The 21,307-nt window shown below is 48.2% G+C and overlaps 1 protein-coding gene across 1 annotated transcript in view; it reads left to right on the forward strand.

The window, feature by feature from the left end:
• The window catches only part of LOC138262488 (vomeronasal type-2 receptor 26-like), a 376,030-nt gene that overhangs the window by 67,751 nt on the left and 286,972 nt on the right, over positions 1 to 21,307 (forward strand). Inside the window, exon 3 of the mRNA XM_069212381.1 lies at positions 10,830 to 11,660. Coding sequence (XP_069068482.1) covers positions 10,830 to 11,660 — 831 coding nt within the window. The remainder of the gene's footprint in view (positions 1 to 10,829; positions 11,661 to 21,307) is intronic.

The following is a 21,307-nucleotide window of genomic DNA, read 5'->3' on the forward strand; positions in this document are numbered from 1 at the left end:
AGGAATCTGCACAAGATAGTTCCCCCTTATAAGGAGGGGGATGACATTAACAAGTGGTTTGCTGCACTTGAGAGGGCCTGTGCTGTACAGGATGTCCCTCAAAGGCAGTGGGCTGCTATCCTATGGCTATCATTTAGTGGAAAAGGTAGGGATAGGCTCCTTACTGTGAAAGAAAGTGAAGCCAATGATTACAAAGTTCTTAAGAATGCACTCCTGGATGGTTATGGCTTAACCACTGAACAATACAGGATACAGTTCAGAGAGACCAAAAAGGAGTCTTCACAAGACTGGGTTGATTTCATTGACCATTCAGTGAAGGCCTTGGAGGGGTGGTTACATGGCAGCAAAGTTACTGATTATGACAGCCTGTATAACTTGATCCTGAGAGAGCATATTCTTAATAATTGTGTGTCTGATTTGTTGCACCAGTACTTGGTGGACTCTGATCTGACCTCTCCCCAAGAATTGGGAAAGAAGGCAGACAAATGGGTCAGAACAAGGGTGAACAGAAAAGTTCATACAGGGGGTGACAAAGATGGCACTAAGAAGAAGGATGGTAAGTCTTCTGACAAAGGTGGGGACAAATCTAAAAATGAGTCTTCATCAGGCCCACAAAAACACTCTGGTGGGGGTGGTGGGCCCAAATCCTCTTCTAATCAAAACAAGGAAAAGAAACCATGGTGCTATTTATGTAAAATAAAAGGCCATTGGACAACAGATCCCAGTTTTCCAAAGAAAAGCACCAAGCCTCCTACCACTACAACCCCTACTGCTACACCTAATGTCCCTACTAATAGCAGTGGTGGTGGGAGCAAACCTACTAATAGCCAATCCAAGGGAGTAGCTGGGCTCACTTTTGGTAACTTAGTTGGGGTTGGTCTTGTTAGGGAGACCACAGAGGCTGTGTTAGTCTCTGAGGGGGCTATTGATTTAGCCACCTTATTTGCTTATCCCCTTAATATGGATAAGTACAAGTAGCTACCCCTAATACATGGTGTTGAGGTTCAGGCCTACAGGGACACTGGTGCCAGTGTCACAATGGTGATTGAAAAACTGGTCCACCCTGAACAACACCTACTTGGTCACCAGTACCAAGTAACCGATGCTCACAACAACACACTTAGCCACCCCATGGCTGTTGTAAATCTCAACTAGGGGGGGGTTACTGGTCCAAAGAAAGTTGTGGTAGCCACAGATTTACCTGTAGACTGTCTACTAGGAAATGATTTGGAGACATCAGCTTGGTCAGATGTGGAGTTGGAGGCCCATGCAGCAATGCTGGGCATCCCAGGGCATATTTTTGCTTTAACCAGGGCTCAGGCCAAAAAGCAAAAAGGACAGGGAAGCTTGGATCCTGGAACAATGGACCAAGTGCTCCCTAAAGCTAGGGCTAGTAGAAGTAAAGCACTTCCTACTATCCCTCCCTCTACAGTGGATTCTACTTCTGAGGAAGAAGAATTTCCACCCTGTGCAGAACCTACACCAGAAGAGCTGGAAGCAGACACTGCTGAGCTTTTGGGTGAAGGGGTGCCTGCCAGGGAGGAGCTGAGTGTGGCACAGCAAACCTGTCCCACATTAAAGGGTCTAAGACAGCAAGCTGTCAAACAAGCTAATGGGGATGTCAGTGACTCTCACAGAGTTTACTGGGAGGACAACCTCTTGTACACTGAGGCAAGGGATCCTAAACCTGGAGCTGCCAGGAGATTAGTGATCCCTCAGGAGTACAGAAAATTCCTCCTAACTCTTGCTCACGACATTCCCCTAGCTGGACATTTAGGGCAGATGAAAACTTGGGACAGGCTTGTTCCCTTGTTTCATTGGCCTAGAATGTCTGAGGACACAAAGGAATTTTGTAAGTCCTGTGAAACCTGTCAAGACAATGGCAAGACAGGTGGCACTCCAAAGGCACCCCTTATTCTACTGCCTGTGGTTGGGGTTCCCTTTGAAAGGGTAGGGGTTGACATAGTTGGCCCCCTTGACCCTCCTACTGCTTCAGGCAATAGGTTTATCTTGGTGGTAGTGGACCATGCCACCAGATATCCTGAAGCAATTCCTCTAAGGACCACTACAGCTCCTGCAATGACAAAGGCCCTCCTGGGAATATTTTCCAGGGTGGGCTTCCCAAAGGAAGTAGTATCAGACAGGGGAAGCAATTTCATGTCTGCATACTTAAAGGCCATGTGGAAGGAGTGTGGTGTGACTTATAAGTTCACTACACCCTATCATCCACAAACAAATGGACTGGTGGAGAGATTTAACAAAACTCTCAAAGGCATGATTATGGGTCTCCCAGAAAAACTCTGCAGGAGATGGGATATCCTTTTACCATGCCTCCTTTTTGCCTACAGGGAGGTACCCCAGAAAGAAGTGGGCTTCAGCCCCTTTGAACTTCTTTTTGGACACCCTGTTAGGGGTCCACTAACACATGTCAAGGAGGGTTGGGAACAACCTTTAAAAGCTCCAAAACAAGATATTGTGGATTATGTACTTGGCCTCAGATCAAGAATGGCTGAGTACATGAAAAAGGCCAGTAAAAACCTTCAGGCCAGCCAAGAGCTCCAGAAGCAATGGCATGATCAGAAGGCTGTTTTGGTTCAGTACCAACCAGGGCAGAAAGTGTGGGTCTTGGAGCCTGTGGCCCCAAGAGCACTCCAAGATAAATGGAGTGGACCCCACACAATAGTTGAAAAGAAAGGGGAAGTTACCTATCTAGTTGACTTAGGCACTGCCAGGAGTCCCCTTAGGGTGCTCCATGTCAACCGCCTGAAACCCTACTATGACAGGGCTGATCTCACCCAGCTCATGGCAACTGATGAGGGACAGGAAGAAGACAGTGATCCTCTACCTGATCTCTTCTCTTCCACAGAACAAGATGCTCTAGTGGAAGGTGTAGTTTTGGCTGATTGTCTTACTGCAGAGCAGAAAGACCATTGCATAAATCTCCTGGGTCAGTTTTCTGAACTCTTCTCTACTGTGCCAGGTACCACTTCTTGGTGTGAGCACACTATAGATACTGGAGACAGCTTGCCTGTCAAAAGTAAGGTCTATAGGCAGCCTGACCATGTCAGAGACTGCATAAAATAAGAGGTGCAGAAAATGTTAGAACTAGGAGTGGTTGAGCACTCTGAAAGTCCATGGGCTTCTCCTGTGGTACTTGTACCAAAACCCCATTCCAAAGATGGAAAGAAGGAAATGCGGTTTTGTGTAGACTACAGAGGTCTCAACCAGGTAACCAAAACTGATGCTCACCCTATACCCAGGGCAGATGAGCTCATAGATACACTGGCATCTGCCAAGTATCTAAGCACTTTTGATTTGACTGCAGGGTATTGGAAGATCAAATTATCAGAAGATACTAAACCTAAAACTGCATTTTCAACCATTGGAGGCCATTACCAATTCACAGTAATGCCTTTTGGATTGAAAAATGCACCTGCCACTTTTCAAAGGTTGGTGAACACAGTCCTGCAAGGGCTGGAAGCTTTCAGTGCAGCATATTCGGACGATATAGCTGTCTTTAGCTCCAGCTGGGATGATCACCTGGTCCACCTATAGAAAGTTTTGGAGGCCCTGCAAAAGGCAGGCCTCACTATCAAGGCTTCAAAGTGCCAGATAGGGCAGGGAAAGGTGGTTTATCTGGGACACCTTGTTGGTGGGGAACAGATTGCACCACTACAGGGGAAAATCCAAACAATTATTGATTGGGTTCCCCCTACTACTCAGACTCAGGTGAGAGCCTTCCTAGGCCTCACTGGGTATTACAGGAGGTTCATTAAGAACTATGGCTCCATTGCAGCCCCTCTTAATGACCTCACATCCAAGAAAATGCCTAAAAAGGTATTATGGACAGCAAACTGTCAAAAAGCTTTTGAGGAGCTGAAGCAGGCCATGTGCTCTGCACCTGTCCTGAAAAGCCCTTGTTACTCTAAAAAATTCTATGTCCAGACTGATGCATCTGAATTAGGAGTAGGTGCAGTCCTATCACAACTTATTTCTGAGGGCCAGGATCAACCTGTTGCTTTTATTAGTAGAAGGTTGACCCCTAGAGAAAAGCGTTGGTCTGCCATTGAGAGGGAGGCCTTTGCTGTGGTCTGGGCACTGAAGAAGTTGAGGCCATACCTGTTTGGCACTCACTTCATTGTTCAGACAGACCACAAACCTCTACTTTGGCTAAAACAAATGAAAGGTGAAAATCCTAAATTGTTGAGGTGGTCCATATCCCTACAGGGAATGGACTATACAGTGGAACATAGACCTGGGAGTAGCCACTCCAATGCAGATGGACTCTCCAGATATTTCCACTTAGACAATGAAGACTCATCAGGTCATGGCTAGTCTTATTGTCCTTCGTTTGGGGGGGGGGGGTTGTGTAGGAAAGTACCATCTTGCCTGGCATGTTACCCCCATTTTTCACTGTATATATGTTGTTTTAGTTGTATGTGTCACTGGGACCCTGTCAGCCAGGGCCCCAGTGCTCATAAGTGTGCCTGAATGTGTTACCTGTGTAGTGACTAAGGGGGTCATTTTGACCTTGGCGGACGGCGGAGGCCGTCCGCCAAGGTACCGCCGCTGAATGACCGCACCGCGGTCAAAAGACCGCGGCGGCCATTCAGACATTTCCTCTGGGCCGGCGGGCGCTCTCCAAAAGAGCGCCCGCCGGCCCAGAGGAAATGCCCCTGAGCCGGCGTAGTTGCAGGGGTGCGACGGGTGCAGTTGCACCCGTCGCGTATTTCAGTGTCTGCTTAGCAGACACTGAAATACTTTGCGGGGCCCTCTTACGGGGGCCCCTGCAGTGCCCATGCCATGGGCATGGGCACTGCAGGGGCCCGCGGCACCCCCTACCGCCATCCTGTTCCTGGCGGGAGACCCGCCAGGAACAGGATGGCGGTAGGGGGTGTCAGAATCCCCATGGCTGCGGAGCGCGCTCCGCAGCCATGGAGGATTCACAAGGGCAGTGGTAAACCAGCGGGAGACCGCCGGTTTACCCTTTCTGGCCGCGGCTGAACCGCCGCGGTCAGAATGCCCTCCGGAGCACCGCCAGCCTGTTGGCGGTGCTCCCGTGGTCGGTGACCCTGGCGGTCACCGGCCGCCAGGGTCAGAATGACCCCCTAACTGTCTCACTGAGGCTCTGCTAACCAGAACCTCAGTGGTTATGCTCTCTCATTTCTTTCAAATTGTCACTAACAGGCTAGTGACCAATTTTACCAATTTACATTGGCTTACTGGAACACCCTTATAATTCCCTAGTATATGCTACTGAGGTACCCAGGGTATTGGGGTTCCAGGAGATCCCTGTGGGCTGCAGCATTTCTTTTGCCACCCATAGGGAGCTCTGACAATTCTTACACAGGCCTGACACTGCAGCCTGAGTGAAATAATGCACACATTATTTCATAGCCATTTTTCACTGCACTTAAGTAACTTATAAGTCACCTATATGTCTAACCTTTACCTGGTAAAGGTTAGGTGCAAAGTTACTTAGTGTGAGGGCACCCTGGCATTAGCCAAGGTGCCCCCACATTGTTCAGGGCAAATTCCCCGGACTTTGTGAGTGCGGGGACACCATTACACGCGTGCACTACATATGGGTCACTACCTATATGTAGCTTCACAATGTTAACTCCGAATATGGCCATGTAACATGTCTATGATCATGGAATTGCCCCCTCTATGCTATCCTGGCATAGTTCGCACAATCCCATGATCCCAGTGGTCTGTAGCACAGACCCTGGTACTGCCAAACTGCCTTTTCAGGGGTTTCACTGCAGCTGCAGCTGCTGCTGCTGCCAACCCCTCAGGCAGGTTTCTGCCCCCCTGGGGTCAAGCCAGGCTTGTCCCAGGATGGCAGAACAAAGGACTTCCTCTGAGAGAGGGTGTTACACCCTCTCCCTTTGGAAAATGGTGTGAAGGCAGGGGAGGAGTAGCCTCCCCCAGCCTCTGGAAATGCTTTCATGGGCATAGATGTGCCCATTTCTGCATAAGCCAGTCTACACCGGTTCAAGGACCCCTTAGCCCTGCTCTGGCGCGAAACTGGACAAAGGAAAGGGGAGTGACCACTCCCCTGACCTGCACCTCCCCTGGGAGGTGTCCAGAGCTCCTCCAGTGTGCTCCAGACCTCTGCTATCTTGGAAACAGAGGTGCTGCTGGCACACTGGACTGCTCTGAGTGGCCAGTGCCACCAGGTGACGTCAGAGACTCCTTCTGATAGGCTCCTTCAGGTGTTGCTAGCCTATCCTCTCTCCTAAGTAGCCAAACCCTCTTTTCTGGCTATTTAGGGTCTCTGCTTTGGGGATTTCCTTAGATATGCATCTCTCTCTTCACCTTCTGCCAAGGAATCGACTGCTGACCGCGCTGGAAGCCTGCAAAACTGCAACAAAGTTGCAAAGACTACTACTGCAACTCTGTAACGCTGATCCTGCCGCCTTCTCTACTGTTTTCCTGGTGGTGCATGCTGTGGGGGTAGTCTGCCTCCTCTCTGCACTAGAAGCTCCGAAGATATCTCCCGTGGGTCGACAGAATCTTTCCCCTGCAACCGCAGGCACCAAAGAACTGCATCACCGGTCCCTTGGGTCTCCTCTCAGCACGACGAGCGAGGTCCCTCTAATCCAGCAACTGTGTCCAAGTGACCCCCACAGTCCAGTGACTCTTCAGTCCAAGTTTGGTGGAGGTAAGTCCTTGCCTCCCCACGCCAGACTGCATTGCTGGGTACCACGACTTTTGCAGCTACTCCGGCCTCTGTGCACTTCCGGCGGAAATCCTTTGTGCACAGCCAAGCCTGGGTCCACGGCACTCTAACCTGCATTGCACGACTTTCTAAGTTGGTCTCCGGCGACGTGGGACTCCTTTGTGCAACTTCGTGTGAGCACCGTTTCACGCATCCTCGTAGTGCCTGTTTCTGGCACTTCTCCGGGTGCTACCTGCTGCTGAGAGGGCTCCTTTTCTTGCTTGACGTCCCCTCTGTCTCCTGACGCAATTTGCGACATCCTGGTCCCTCCTGGGCCACAGCAGCGTCCAAAAACCCTTACCGCACGATTTGCAGCTTGCATGGCTTGTTGGCGGTCTTTCGGCGGGAAAACACTTCTGCACGACTCTCCACGCCGTGACCGATCTGTCCTCTAAAGCGGAAATCTCTAGCCCTTGTCGTTCCTGCAGAAACCTAAGCTTCTACTGTCCAGTAGCAGCTTCTTTGCACCCACAGCTGGCATTTCCTGGGCATCTGCCCATCTCCGACTTGCTTGTGACTTTTGGACTTGGTCCCCTTGTTCCACAGGTACCCTCGACTGGAAATCCATCATTGTTGCATTGCTGGTTTGTGTCTTTCCTGCAGAATTCCCCTATCACGACTTCTATGTCCTTTGGGGAACTTTAGTGCACTTTGCACTCACTTTTCAGGGTCTTGGGGTGGGCTATGTTTCTAACCCTCACTATTTTCTAATAGTCCCAGCGACCCTCTACAAGGTCACATAGGTTTAGGGTCCATTCGTGGTTCGCATTCCACTTTTGGAGTATATGGTTTGTGTTCCCCCTATCCCTATGTGTCCCCATTGCATCCTATTGTAACAATACATTGTTTGCACTGTTTTCTAAAACTATACTGCATATTTTTGGTATTGTGTACATATATCTTGTGTATATTTGCTATCCTCATACTGAGGGTACACTCTGAGATACTTTGGCATATTGTCATAAAAATAAAGTACCTTTATTTTTAGTATATCTGTGTATTGTGTTTTCTTATGATATTGTGCAAGTGAGACTAGTGGTACTGTAGGAGCTTCACTCTTCTCCTAGTTCAGCCTAAGCTGCTCTGCTAAGCTACCATTATCTATCAGCCTATGCTGCTAGACACCCTATACACTAATAAGGGATAACTGGGCCTGGTGCAAGGTGCAAGTACCCCTTGGTACTCACTACAAGCCAGTCCAGCCTCCTACAATGCCACATTACATAACTCTACTCTGCAATACTTAGCCCACTACACAACAGTGTATGCAACTGTTTGTATGCCACTGTATCCCACTTTACTCCACTCTGACACAGTACTTTACTCTACTCCACTACTTCACTGCACACCACTCCACTCTACGCCCCTCAAAGCCATTTTACTCCAACTTTGGGCGCCAATCCACTGTACCACACTCTCTAACACTGTACATCACTCCACTCTATCACTCAGTGACTGTATGCCACTCTACTCTATTGTAGACTATATCACTTTCCAATACTGTACTAGATCCAGCTACACTCTGCTGTACAACATGGTACTCTAATTTATGACACTTTACTGAACTGTATGCTATGCCAAACCACACCACTATAGTCTACAACATGCCACTCCACTGTATGACACTTCACTCCATTCTTCACTGCCCCACTCCAGTGGACTGCACTCCACTGTACTCCACTATGCTACACTTTATTCCACTCTACCCACTGTATAATACTTCGTGCTATGCCCCTCCACTGTCCCATTCTCTAGTGCAATGTATGCAGCTCTAATCTACAACAGTATACTGTACTCTGTGCCACGTTATGACACTCTACTCCACTCTGTGCCCATTCACTAGGCGCCACTGTACTACTTTGTATGACACTCAATAAAATGGCATTCAACTTCTCTGTATGATATGCCACTCCACTATATGACATGGCACCCCACTCTACGACATTCTCCTGCATTGTACTCTACAACACTCCACTTGATGATGCTTCACTCTGACACTCTGCTTCACCCTACTCCACTCTAAAACACTCTACTCCACTCAACGACAGTCTACAACACCCTACTCTACCGTTCAACACGCCATTCCAATGCACAGCTCACTGCTCCAGTCTACGATACTTGACTCCACTATATAGGATGCAATGCCACTACACTATATAACACCATGGCACTTTGCTGTATAACACTATACTCTCTTGTCTGCTACATTACTCCACTCTTCTTGACTCCACTGTAGTCCACTCCAAAATACTAAAATCTATAATACTACACACTATGGCACTCTCCTTCAAAGAACTGCACTCCACTCCACTCCACTCCATTTTACAACAGTCCAATCAGTCACACTCCACACGGCAATTTGAAAATCATTTTTATTAAAAAATAAAAGGAATTCATACACAATGAAAAGAAGCAAATAATAACAATAGTTTATAATTAGAAATATGTTATGTAGTCTTTCTATACATACCCAACTTAAAACACACAAACATTAAAAATGGTAAAATGTATAATTATCTCTTCACTTTATAATTTACACACTTCTCCTTCAAATTATTATGTCTCACACCTCCGAAAACAGTCATCATCTCATCGCCACACTACATTAACTATAGCTCATGCCCTTTCTATGCAGTGTTTATACCCTTGCATACTACATTACTTATGGCATGTGAAATCTTCTTCAAGATACATATATGTGGAGTTAGGAAATGAAAACCTATACTTGGCAATATTTTTGATCCAATTTTTTGCCCCTTATTATTGCACACCTCGATATATTGACTTAGATATTCAGGAGGCATGCCCCATCAGTACAATGAGTGACACTCAGAAATGTTATAGTTGAAAATGTTTGAATCCCACCTGTAGAAATTCTCTTATGTTTCAAATTGGTGTTTGGGGAGATTACAGTATGGAAGAAAAAGCATTTTTGTTTGGAACTGTTCGGTTTAGCAGATTAGGGAAAAGACAAACCATCCTTTATTTTCATCATGCTCTAGCCAGTGTCACAATAATAATGCATTGCAACTAGTTTGCAAACACAAGGAAACACATTTCGGATTTGTCATGAAATAGTGATCATTCTGTCGCAGATTTTCATGTGGCGCAGCACTAATTGAAATTTAAATTGGTTAAAATGAAATTACATCTAGATCATCTGTATATACTGCAAAATGTAATATACAATGTACATACACTACAAATTGTCTAGCTATGTTACTGTTAGCTAAAGCTAAAAGACTTAGGGCCATATTTAGAAGCAGCCTGTGCTGCCGGTGTGCCACTTTTTGTGACGCATCGGCAGCGCAGGCTGCATGGCCATATCTACAAGGCCTTTGCGTAGCTTTTCATGGCTTTGTAGATATGCGCAGCTTTTCATGGCCTTGTAGATATGCGTAGCTTTTCATGACCTTGTAGATATGGAGTAAGGCAACCGAGAGCAAGTTGCTGTGTTGCCTTACTTTGCGTCACAGAGGCATTCCATGGGTGCTGCGGTAGGTGTTCCTACGCAACAACCATGGATTTTAATGCATTCTCAGATTTACAATATTTTGTAAACCTGGGAATGCGTCAAAAGTCGACCCCTCTCCATGGGAGGCATAAGAGAGGCACAACTACGAGAAATAACATTGTTTCTTTTTGTTCTTTCCTCTTTCTATGTTTGCTACATTCTGCAGCACACATCAAAGGAGAAAAACACCTCTGTTGATTGTTTTTGTGCAGAAAGGCGTCCCTTCTTGCACAAAAACAATCATCCCCACAATGAAGACACCCTTGCACCATGGTAGAAGGGTGCCTGCTTTGGTGCATGTGAGCCCACTGTGCACCAGCTCAGGGGAAAAGGATAGGAATGCACTGTTTCTTGTAGATACAGTGAATTTCAGTCCTTTTCTTTTGATGCAGGGACGCACAGCAAAAAGGCTTGTGGTGCTGCCCTGTGTCAAATGTCTGTAAATATGGCCCTTAACCTTGGTGAGTGCAAAGACTATGCAGGTTTCATAGTACTTTAAAATATCTTTGCGAAGTGCACTAGGGCACAAGAGCTGTAGCTTAGTTGAGTGTGGTGCAATGTATATAAAGTTTTATTCGTGCATTTTTTCAGGTCAGCTTCGGTGCCATGGATCCCATCTTCAACGACAGGCATCGGTTCCCATCCTTTTATCGCACTGTCCCCAATGAGATCTACGAGGCACGCGCCATCACCCGGCTGCTCGCGCACTTTGGCTGGACCTGGGTTGGGATCCTGATCTCAGATGATGACAGCGGCAGGAGGGCCGGGGAGGAGCTGGAGAGAGAGATCACCAGCAGTGGGGGATGTGTGGCTTTCATACAAAGACTCCGCAAGCCCCCTCACTCCACAGAGACTGAGATTGTACGGATTGGTAAAGAGATTGATAAGTCTTCTGCCACTGTGGTGATAGTCCACTGTCCAAGAAGTTACATGAGAGAATTTCTTTTGAAGTACTTGAGTGAACGGCCTGTTAAGGTTTGGATTGCCTCAGCGACTTCTTCATATTTGAACGAGTTTATGTATTTGCCAAATACTGTGCGTGTGCTCAATGGCACTATAGTATTTCATGTCCCCAGAGGAGAGATCCCTGGGCTGAAGGAGTTTTTGTACAGTGTTAAACCTGTCAATTTCTCAGACCTTGGTCCATTTCTGACTATATGGATGTTAGCTTTTCAATGCTCTCCGGCTTTGTCAAACGGCAGCTTCCTCTTTGAGGAGTTCTTCCCTCATTGTGGAGAGGACACCACAATGGCACGGATTTCTGTCAAAGAATATGATGTTGACAATTTCTTCTTCACTTACGGTGTATACAAAGCAGTCTACGCCGTGGCTCATGCTTTACACAACATGATCTCATCCAACATGTACACAGGCCTTTCTTTGGACAGTGAGAGTTTGAGGAAGAACTTCCCACCATGGCAGGTAGATAGGCATGTCTTATTTCTATTTAAACGCACCCGCAGGTAGGTGCGCCTCCAGCCGCCTCTGAGGTTGGAAGGGTGTGGGCCATCTCACAGGATGTGTGGCTGCTTCAGGCCCAGGATACAACCTTTGTTGAATGGCTATGGCTTGTTGAATGATGTAGGTGTGTCTTCAGGTCATACTTCCATGTCTGTGGCTGGTGCCTGTGTCTCCAGTCATGTGCCATTGTATGTAACTATTAACAATGATTATTCTTACAGAGGTGGGGGCATAGCTACCATTGGTGCAGCACATGCAGTGGCATCAGTGCCCCAGAGCACTCTGGGGTCAACTGATTGTCTATAATTCCCTTATTTCGCTACACCGAACAATAGTCAAATGGTCTGTTTTCCTTGCCTGTACCAGGGCCCATGGTATCCTTGATACTCTACTGCTTACATCAGATGTTTCATTGTAAATTAGAATAACAAACTTCCATTGGTGATATGAGAAGGACCTTCTGAATAGAGGTTAATGTTCCATCGGCCTTTTGTGTGAGTGATGTTCTCAGCTACCTGCTAACCTCTGTTCATACAGCATGAGCAGCAGGGGACACATAACTTACAGCCCTCATGTATAGATAAGGGCTTTTTGTCATCCATCTTTTCATAGAGATGTATTTACCAACTTACCACAGCTGCACAACTCACCAACTCTAAGCTTGGGTTGTGCTAGCTGGTGCCTTAAGTAGATCTAAAATGGCTGTAAGACATCATTCTTGCAGCAGCGAGAAATAAATAGATATACATGATCTTTCACAGAATGAGCCTTAAGGCGCTGCTGGGAAGCAGTTTGGATTCCGACTGATGTTACTCACTGGAGTGTTTACCCCATACTGGGCATGCGTGATGTCTTACCATTGGCAGCTCAGCAGCCAGATGTAGGGACTGGCCAGTGTGCACTCAGGCAGGGGAGTTCTCGTGCACCCGGGTTACTATTGGGGTGTTTGGACTCCAGAGGGTCTGCACAGACTCACGCATGAAACTGTGGGTGTTGGGAACCAGAAAACATTACGCCTCAATATATTACCTCAACAGATTGCCCTCGGGTTGATGAATCACAGACAGTGTTAAACCTTAATTTCAGGAGGCAATGTTTCCCAAAGGGTAACCATCTCCTTACATGTATGTAAAAACACAGTAAATTAAGTAAAGGGTTCACTCACTATTAAATTCTAGGTCAGCAGAATACATTTGAACGATTTATTACAAAAATTCCAAAGATATCAATACAAAGACATTACCATGCAGGCTCTAAGCATTACAGAGTAGTGCAAAGTCTGAATTATTCAAAGTCCCAGGTGGGCAGCAAAACCAATAGAGAAAGGGACAACATCTCCACCAGCATCAAAGTCTTCAGGACTGCCTTCTGGCTCATCCCCACAACCTGGGGCTTATGTACACTATTTCCACATTTTAAATCACTTAAACTGTTGAATCATCTTGGTATAATCAAAAGTGTTACTTTCTCGTCAAATCTCAGTGCAGTTTTATCAATCGTCATCTTGCCATAGCATGTAAGCAGTATCCCACTACATGAGCCTTGGTGCTCCCATTCTATGCTAATCTCTTCTGGAGATGGCAGGACAAAGTAGTTACATGAACAGCAAATTATTCTGAATCAATAGGATACAGTGAGCTAGCAGAAGGACCTTGAAGAAAGAAAAATGACTGTCACCATGCTAGAAAGATTTCATCGAGAACAGCAGGAGCAACAGCAATGTGAATAAAGAAACATGACCCGGCTTGAATGTGCAAGTGGAAGCATCCATGTTGAAAAAGATGGCTACGGGAACCAAATTGAGGCCTACTGACCAAGAGGCAGGGGAACACACTTCAACATGTCATAGGAAATGTTTTTCAAAGCCAAAACCACAATGTCCACCTATATGTGTAAAACCACTTTCTGCATGTTGTTATTGATGGACAAAAGTAATAATGCACTAAGACTTTAACAAAAGTGATGTGTGTGCTGTAGTTTGAAGGAGGTGTGAAAGAAATGTGGTGTCAGTCATATAATGGCTAGATTCAAGGTCTGTTGTTTAACGCACCAAGCCTGCAGTGTCACTTTCATGTGTCATTATGATGTTAATTTTGCGGTTGTTTTTAAAGTTTAAAGGCAACATTTTCTCAGAGTGTTTTAGACAATTCGTGGTGCTGCTTAGAGTTTATGCATCAGTTTAGCAAGGTTATCTGTGACCTCATTTGTGTAGACATAATGTGAGTCAGATGGGATGTTCACCTGATCTCTGGTTGGGGGATGTACATATTCCTAAGCATGTGTGCATGAACGTGTTATATACCTCACCAAGCTCTGTAGATCTGGAGTTAAGAATAGTCGTCTGTATTTTGTAAAACACAAAAGTTTAGAAACACACCAAGTAACACATTAGGCATCTGTCTATTATGAACTCCCTGGAGTTTGACTTGCCTGGTATCTTTTAAGCTCTTTTTTAAATATTTTGATTGAAATCATGTTTTTACAGTTGATTCATTTTTCTAAACTTGTGATCAGCATTGCACCTGATGGTACTATTAAGCAGAAGTACCTATTGTGGGGTTAATTTCCACAAGCTGCATCCGCCATTCATTTCTTAACAGACAGCACTTCAGTTCTTCTATGGCCTCAGCTTTGAAATCTACTGTTTTTGTACCATGGATCCAGTCTCATGGCACATATGTACACTTTGGAGGACATAAATCTGTTTTTGCAGCCTTTGATTTGTGTTCAGATGAAGTATTGACCTGTTGTGAAAGCAGCTGCTTCTTCATTGACATCGGTAAATGTTTGTTCCACCTTTTACAAATGTTCCCACAAGCATTTAGAACAATGAGATTTCTTGAACCATGGTGATGTCCTCCTTGCCACCTTCACGTGTCAAAATCTCAAACTGCACTAGCATTTGGATCAAGCACCCCACTAGCTCCTGTTTGCCAACTTCCATCATCATGGCCTAGTTTTTTGGATCATGTTGAAAAATGGCCCTCTCAGAAGGGTCATCCCAAACATTTTGCCTTCCTCCTCCTCTTTTCTGACCATGTTTTTGTTGGATTCAGGACTCTGGGCACCTTGGTACTGCTAACCAGTGCTAAAGTGCATGTGCTCTTTCCCTAAACACGGTAACATTGGCTCATACCCAATTGGCATATTTACTTTACCTATAACTCCCTAGTAATGCACACTAGATGTGCCAATGGCCTGTAAATTAAATGCCACTGGTGGGCCTGCAGCACTGATTGTGTCACCCACAGACATAGCCCTCTAACCATGTCTCAGGCCTGCCATTGCAGGGCCTTTGTGTGTAGTTTCACTGATACTTCAACTTGTCCATATAAGTCACCCCTAAGGTAGGCCCTAGGTAACCCATAGGGCAGGGCGCCATCTAAGTGAAATGCAGGACATGTACTCCTACGTTTAACATATTATGGTAGTGAAAAACTCCCAAAGTTGTTTTTCACTACTGTGAAGCCCGCATTTCTAATAGGCCAGCATTAGAGATTTCCTTACAGGCTTTTAAGTGGTAATTTCTGATCTGAGCGTGTTAGAGCTGACAGCCTTAGAGTGGTCATCCCCCAACTTTTTGCCTGCCTCCCTCCACTTTTCTAACACTGTTTTTGGTGGTTTTAGGACTCTGCACACTTTACAACTGCTAATCAGTGCTAAGGTGCATATGCTCTCTCCCTTAAACATGGTAACATTGGCTCATCCCCAACTGGCATTTTTTATTCACTTACAAGTCCCCAGTAAAGTGCTCAACATGTGCCCAGGGCATGTAAATTAAATGCTACTAGTGAGCCTGCAGCACTGATTGTGCCACCCACATCACCCACATAAGTAGCCCCTTAACCATGGTTCAGGCCTGCCATTCCAAAGCCTGTGTGTGCAATTTCACTTGCCACTTCGACTTGGCATTTAAAAGTGCTTGCCAAGACTTTAACTCCCCTTTTTCTACATATGTCACCCCTACGGTAGTCCCTAGGTAACCAATAGGGCACAGTGCAATGTATGTAATAGGCAGGACATGTACATCTGTGTTTTTTATGTCCTGGTAATGAAACATTCCTAAGTTTGTTTTCCACAACTGTGAGGCCTGCTCCTTACAAAGACTAGCATTAGGCCTGCCCTTATATACATTTTGAGTGGTAGATTGTGATCTGAAATGAGTAACCAGGTCATATTTAGTTTGGCCTGAATGGTAATAGAAAATCCTGCTTATTGATGAAGTTGGATTTTATATTACTATTTTAGAAATGCCACTTTTTCAGAAAGTGAGCATTTCTCTCCACTGAAAACTATCTGTGCCTTACACCCTGTCTCCAATCAACTTCTAGCCTGTGCTGGTTGACAGCTCCCCTGTGTATTTCACCCAGACAACCACAAACACAGGACACTCAGGCCCTCATTATGAGTGTGGCAGTCTTAAGATCGCAACACTTGCGGAGGTGGTCTTACTGCTGTGAACCCGGTGGTAAAGACCGCTGCATTATGAGTCTGGCAGTTTGGCTGAAGACAAACCGCCACAACGCCGCCAGGGCACACACCACACACATGCACACAACACCCCACCTGCCCCCTCTTTCGAACGATCCACCTACCTGTCTGGGCGAGGTGGTTGTCCAGGAGGGGATGCATGCCTGCGTTTCCACTGCCAGCGCCGCACTGCCGTGCAGGAACTGCCAAACCATATTACGTCTCGTAATACAGCTGGCAGAGTCCTTTTAGCGTGGCGGTACTGGCAGTGGAACAGCCTCTCACCCGCCGTCGGTTTCGTATTCCCGCCCTTAAATGGATGGAAATCCTGGGGTGAGTCCTGATACCGCGGTCTTCAGTCCGCCAACACTGGCAGTCTTTTTGAATGGGTCTTCCTGGGCTGGAAGGGTGGGGGGCATGGCACTTGCATTTCAAAGGCCAGTGGCCTGCCCTCACACAAAGGACTGATAACCCCCCCACAGGGACCCTGGCAGACAGACTGGGCTGAAAGGGGAATTTGTGCACATCAAAACCACTCATTAAAGTCTCCCCCACTTCAAAAGCATTCTTTGGTATATAAACTGGGTCTCTATCCCCACCAACTCATACACTTCTGGATCTACACCTGCACTGGAAGAGTTCCAATGGGTTGGACTTGAATAATCCTCAACTACTGCTGGCCATTATACGAATTCCTGGAATGAGTGCAAATTCAGTGCACATAATCAGAATGTTGGTGACTTGTGATTCTCCACTGACAAATCCAGCACAATTAGGTTGTTACAACACTCTAAACTCAAGACTCTGAAGTGCTCTCTGTCAGCCATTGCTTTGGCAATACTACTGCTGTTGCCAGCGGCTGCACATCACATCAAATACTGAGACTTCTGGAGTGAAACTGTTCATAGACTTTGGTACTAAATGTTTCGAAAATGTTGCCATCTGTATGTGATTCCTACATAGAAAACATTGCAGTTGTTACGTGGAACTGAGGAGCATATTTATACTCTGTTTGCACCGGATTAACGTAATTATTTTTTACGCAAATCCGGCGCAAGCTTAACTCCATATTTGTATTTTGGGAACTGGCGTAACAATATAGGAGTTACCGTTATTTTTTCACAGTGGAAACCTACCTTGTGTCAATGATATGCAAGGTAGATGTTCCGGGGCAAAAAATGACTCTAAGGCATTTTTGCCTTATTTATCCTCCAGTGCAAAAATGACTCCCAGGGGGAGGAGAGCCTTAAATAATGGCGCTAAGCCTGTTTAGCACCATTATTTAATGCCTGGGTCAGGGTAGGTGTCAGGGGACCTGTGCAGTCATTTCCATGGTCAAAGACCATGGTAGCAGTCCACAGGTGCCCTTCCCTGCACTCAGGGACACCCCCTGACACCCCCACCCACCGCTGGAGGACACCCAAGGATGGGGGACCCATCAAAAGTATGTCCAGGTAAGTGTAACATTTTGTTTTTCAAAGTGCCAGAGGGGGGCCTAACTTGGGCATGGCCATTGGGCAGGGGGGCTTGACTCTTGTCTTTGCTAAGACAGGAGTCATGTCCATGGGGGTTGTGCATCAGAAAATGAAGCTAGTCAGGTTAGAGTCAATATTTTTTACGCTAACCTTACTAGCGTCATTCTTTGCCGTACTACTCATGGGTGCATGATGAAAAACATCTGTTTGTGGTATCTGTGGAACCAAAACACCATGGATGGCATTGGATTAAAGATAAGAAAATGTTGTTTGGCGGTATTTTACATTTTTTTTTCTGCAAACAGTGTATGAGGGGTTATATAGTACTTGATGCCTTTGTATGATGTGTGTTGTTGATGTAAAACTTTTTAGCTCCTTTAATTTTAGTTTTTGGAATTACTACTACTGACTTAGGGGGTCATTCTGACCATGGCGGTCGGTGATAAAGCGGCGGCCAACCCGCCAACAGGCCGGCGGTCAAAAAAATGCAATTCTGACCCTGGCGGGAACCGCCAACACAGCCCGTTGCATTAACACTCCGACCGCCACGGCGGAACAAACAAACAGCGCAGCGGTCACCACCAACAGCCAGGCGGCAGACAATGTACCGCCCACCCTATCACGACCCACCAATCCGCCACCTTTTCCGGGGCGGGAGCCCCGCCGATAAAAACACGGCGGAAACAGACATTTCCAATGGAAAACGCTCACCTCGAGACACTCCACGCAGAATCCGGACAGCATGGAACCCGAATTGAACATCATACCTGCTCTCGTCTACCTGCTCATCTACCACGAGTACGAACTCCGGCGCAGACGTCAACGGTGAGTACTGCACCTACGACACACGGGAGGGGGGAGGAAGAAAGGTTATGGGCATACACATATGCGACCCCCCCCACCCCCCCAATATGTACACACCAATGCAGAGCAGGAAGTCACAGTGACACCACACAAAGACCCTTTAAAAATACAATGACACAACCAAATTTGGAATAAATTTTCATGTACAAAAAAAGCACCTGGAAATAATTGAGCAACCGTGAAAAATATTTACAAAAACCAAAAAGATATACACATCAGTGTATCACTGAAGTAACAAGTCCTGCACATCCTACGAATCTAACATGTCCGTGGGCCAAGGTTCTGCGAAACAAGGGCAAAGCCCACACACGAGACCTGAGTCCTTTGGAGAGAACACTGCAGAGGCATCTGATGTCAAAACTACAGGCACCTCAGGGGGAAGGGAAGGGGGGGCCACCACAGCCACATGAGTCCACGACGCCAGATCCACGAGGAGCCACCATGCCCACTGTACCATCCTGAGGAGTGCAAAGCCACAGACTCTCAAGTCTCTGCAGTGGGTGGGTTGCCCACTGGACCATCCTGGGGAGTGCAAAGCCACAGTCTCTCAATGTCTCTACAGTGGGTGGGTTGCCCACTGTACCATCCTGGGGAGTGCAAAGCCACAGTCTCTCAAGTCTCTACAGTGGGTGGATTGCCCACTGTGCCATCCCGGGGAGTGCAAAGCCACAGTCTCTCAGGTGGATTACAGAGTCCACTGGTCAAGGAGGAGGCATGGTGGGCACAGTGAACCTAAACAGTGCCTGAGACGGCGGGACCCAGCGCAGCGGTGCATGACATGGCGATGTCCAGCGGAGCGGTGCTTGACAGGAAGGGTCCAGCGGAGCGGTGCTTGACAGGAAGGGCCCAGCGGAGCGGTGCTTGACAGGAAGGGCCCAGCGGAGCGGTGCTTGACAGGAAGGGTCCAGCGGAGCGGTGCTTGACAGGAAGGGCCCAGCGGAGCGGTGCTTGACAGGAAGGGCCCAGCGGAGCGGTGCTTGACAGGAAGGGCCCAGCGGAGCGGTGCTTGAGACGGCGGGGCCCTGTTCAGCGGTACCTGTCTTCACGGCGGGGCCCTGTTCAGCGGTACCTGTCTTCACGGCGGGGCCCTGTTCAGCGGTGCTCTTCTGCACGGCGGGGCCCTGTTCAGCGGTACCTGTCTTCACGGCGGGGCCCTGTTCAGCGGTACCTGTCTTCACGGCGGGGCCCTGTTCAGCGGTACCTGTCTTCACGGCGGGGCCCTGTTCAGCGGTGCTCTTCTGCACGGCGGGGCCCTGTTCAGCGGTACCTGTCTTCACGGCGGGGCCCTGTTCAGCGGTACCTGTCTTCACGGCGGGGCCCTGTTCAGCGGTACCTGTCTTCACGGCGGGGCCCTGTTCAGCAGTACCTGTCTTCACGGCGGGGCCCTGTTCAGCGGTACCTGTCTTCACGGCGGGGCCCTGTTCAGCGGTACCTGTCTTCACGGCGGGACCCTGTTCAGCATTACCTGTCTTCACGGCGGGGCCCTGTTCAGCGGTACCTGTCTTCACGGCGGGGCCCTGTTCAGCGGTGCTCTTCTGCACGGCGGGGCCCTGTTCAGCGGTACCTGTCTTCACGGCGGGGCCCTGTTCAGCGGTACCTGTCTTCACGGCGGGGCCCTGTTCAGCGGTACCTGTCTTCACGGCGGGGCCCTGTTCAGCGGTGCTCTTCTGCACGGCGGGGCCCTGTTCAGCGGTACCTGTCTTCACGGCGGGGCCCTGTTCAGCGGTACCTGTCTTCACGGCGGGGCCCTGTTCAGCGGTACCTGTCTTCACGGCGGGGCCCTGTTCAGCGGTACCTGTCTTCACGGCGGGGCCCTGTTCAGCGGTACCTGTCTTCACGGCGGGGCCCTGTTCAGCGGTGCTCTTGCAGTATGTCAAGGGAGTCATACCTGGCCTGGACACCCTGCTCAGTCGCCCTCCGACCGTGCTGTGTCAGGCCCCTTCGGGGAGTGAGTCCTGGGCCCTTTGGTGTCGTACCTTGCAGCCGGGATGGGGCTTGTGGGGCCCTCCTGCTCCGCGCTCCTGGTGGTTGTCCTCTCCGCCCTGCTGTCCTTCCGCTCCTTAGATGGGGCTCTCGGGCCCTTGCCTCCCCTGGCTGCTGTGGCCGGTGAAGTGGCCGGAGTCACCTCCTTGGGGGCAGCCGTCTCTGTCCGCTCACGGCGGCCCTTCAATTTCCGGGTCCTCTTGCCTGGGGGGGGGCTGGCTGTCCCCTTGCTGCTCACCGAAGTGTTACTGCCGCCAAAGGGTGGACTCCACATGCCATGCACCACTTGCACTGTAGAAGTTGGGCTGGTGGTGGCTGAGGTGCCCTTGGGACTTTTCCCAGTTGGAGGGGGTGGGTCGGGGGAGGGAAAGAGGTCAAAACTGGAGAGGTAATTTTTCTTGGGACCAAGGTAAGGGGTAGGAGTAGTGGTGAGAGAAGTGGAGGAAGAGGATGTGGTTGTATGAGAGCCAGGTGTGCTGTCCTTGGGTGCAGGTGACTGGGACGTAGGCTGTGGTGAGGTGGTTGGCTGTTGTTTGGGTGTCTGCCTGCGTTTATGTGTCTTGGAAGAGGGGGTGACAGACACAGTGGGAGAGGACACAGGGGACATGTAAATGCCAGTGGGGGTGGTGACTGCAGGTGTGCGGACTGTAGTGGAGGGTTTGCTGGTGGTGGAAGAACTGGCTGATGTTGGGGTGCATGCAGGTGTGAGTGTAGACGTCACAGGGAGGGAGGAGGGAGACGAGGAGGACGGGGACACAGAGGTGGTAGTGACTGTTGATATGTCTGCATCTGTGTGTTGCTTGGGTGAATGCTTGT

This window comes from Pleurodeles waltl, chromosome 10 (assembly GCF_031143425.1).
Source record: "Pleurodeles waltl isolate 20211129_DDA chromosome 10, aPleWal1.hap1.20221129, whole genome shotgun sequence".
NCBI classification, from domain to species: Eukaryota; Metazoa; Chordata; class Amphibia; order Caudata; family Salamandridae; genus Pleurodeles; species Pleurodeles waltl.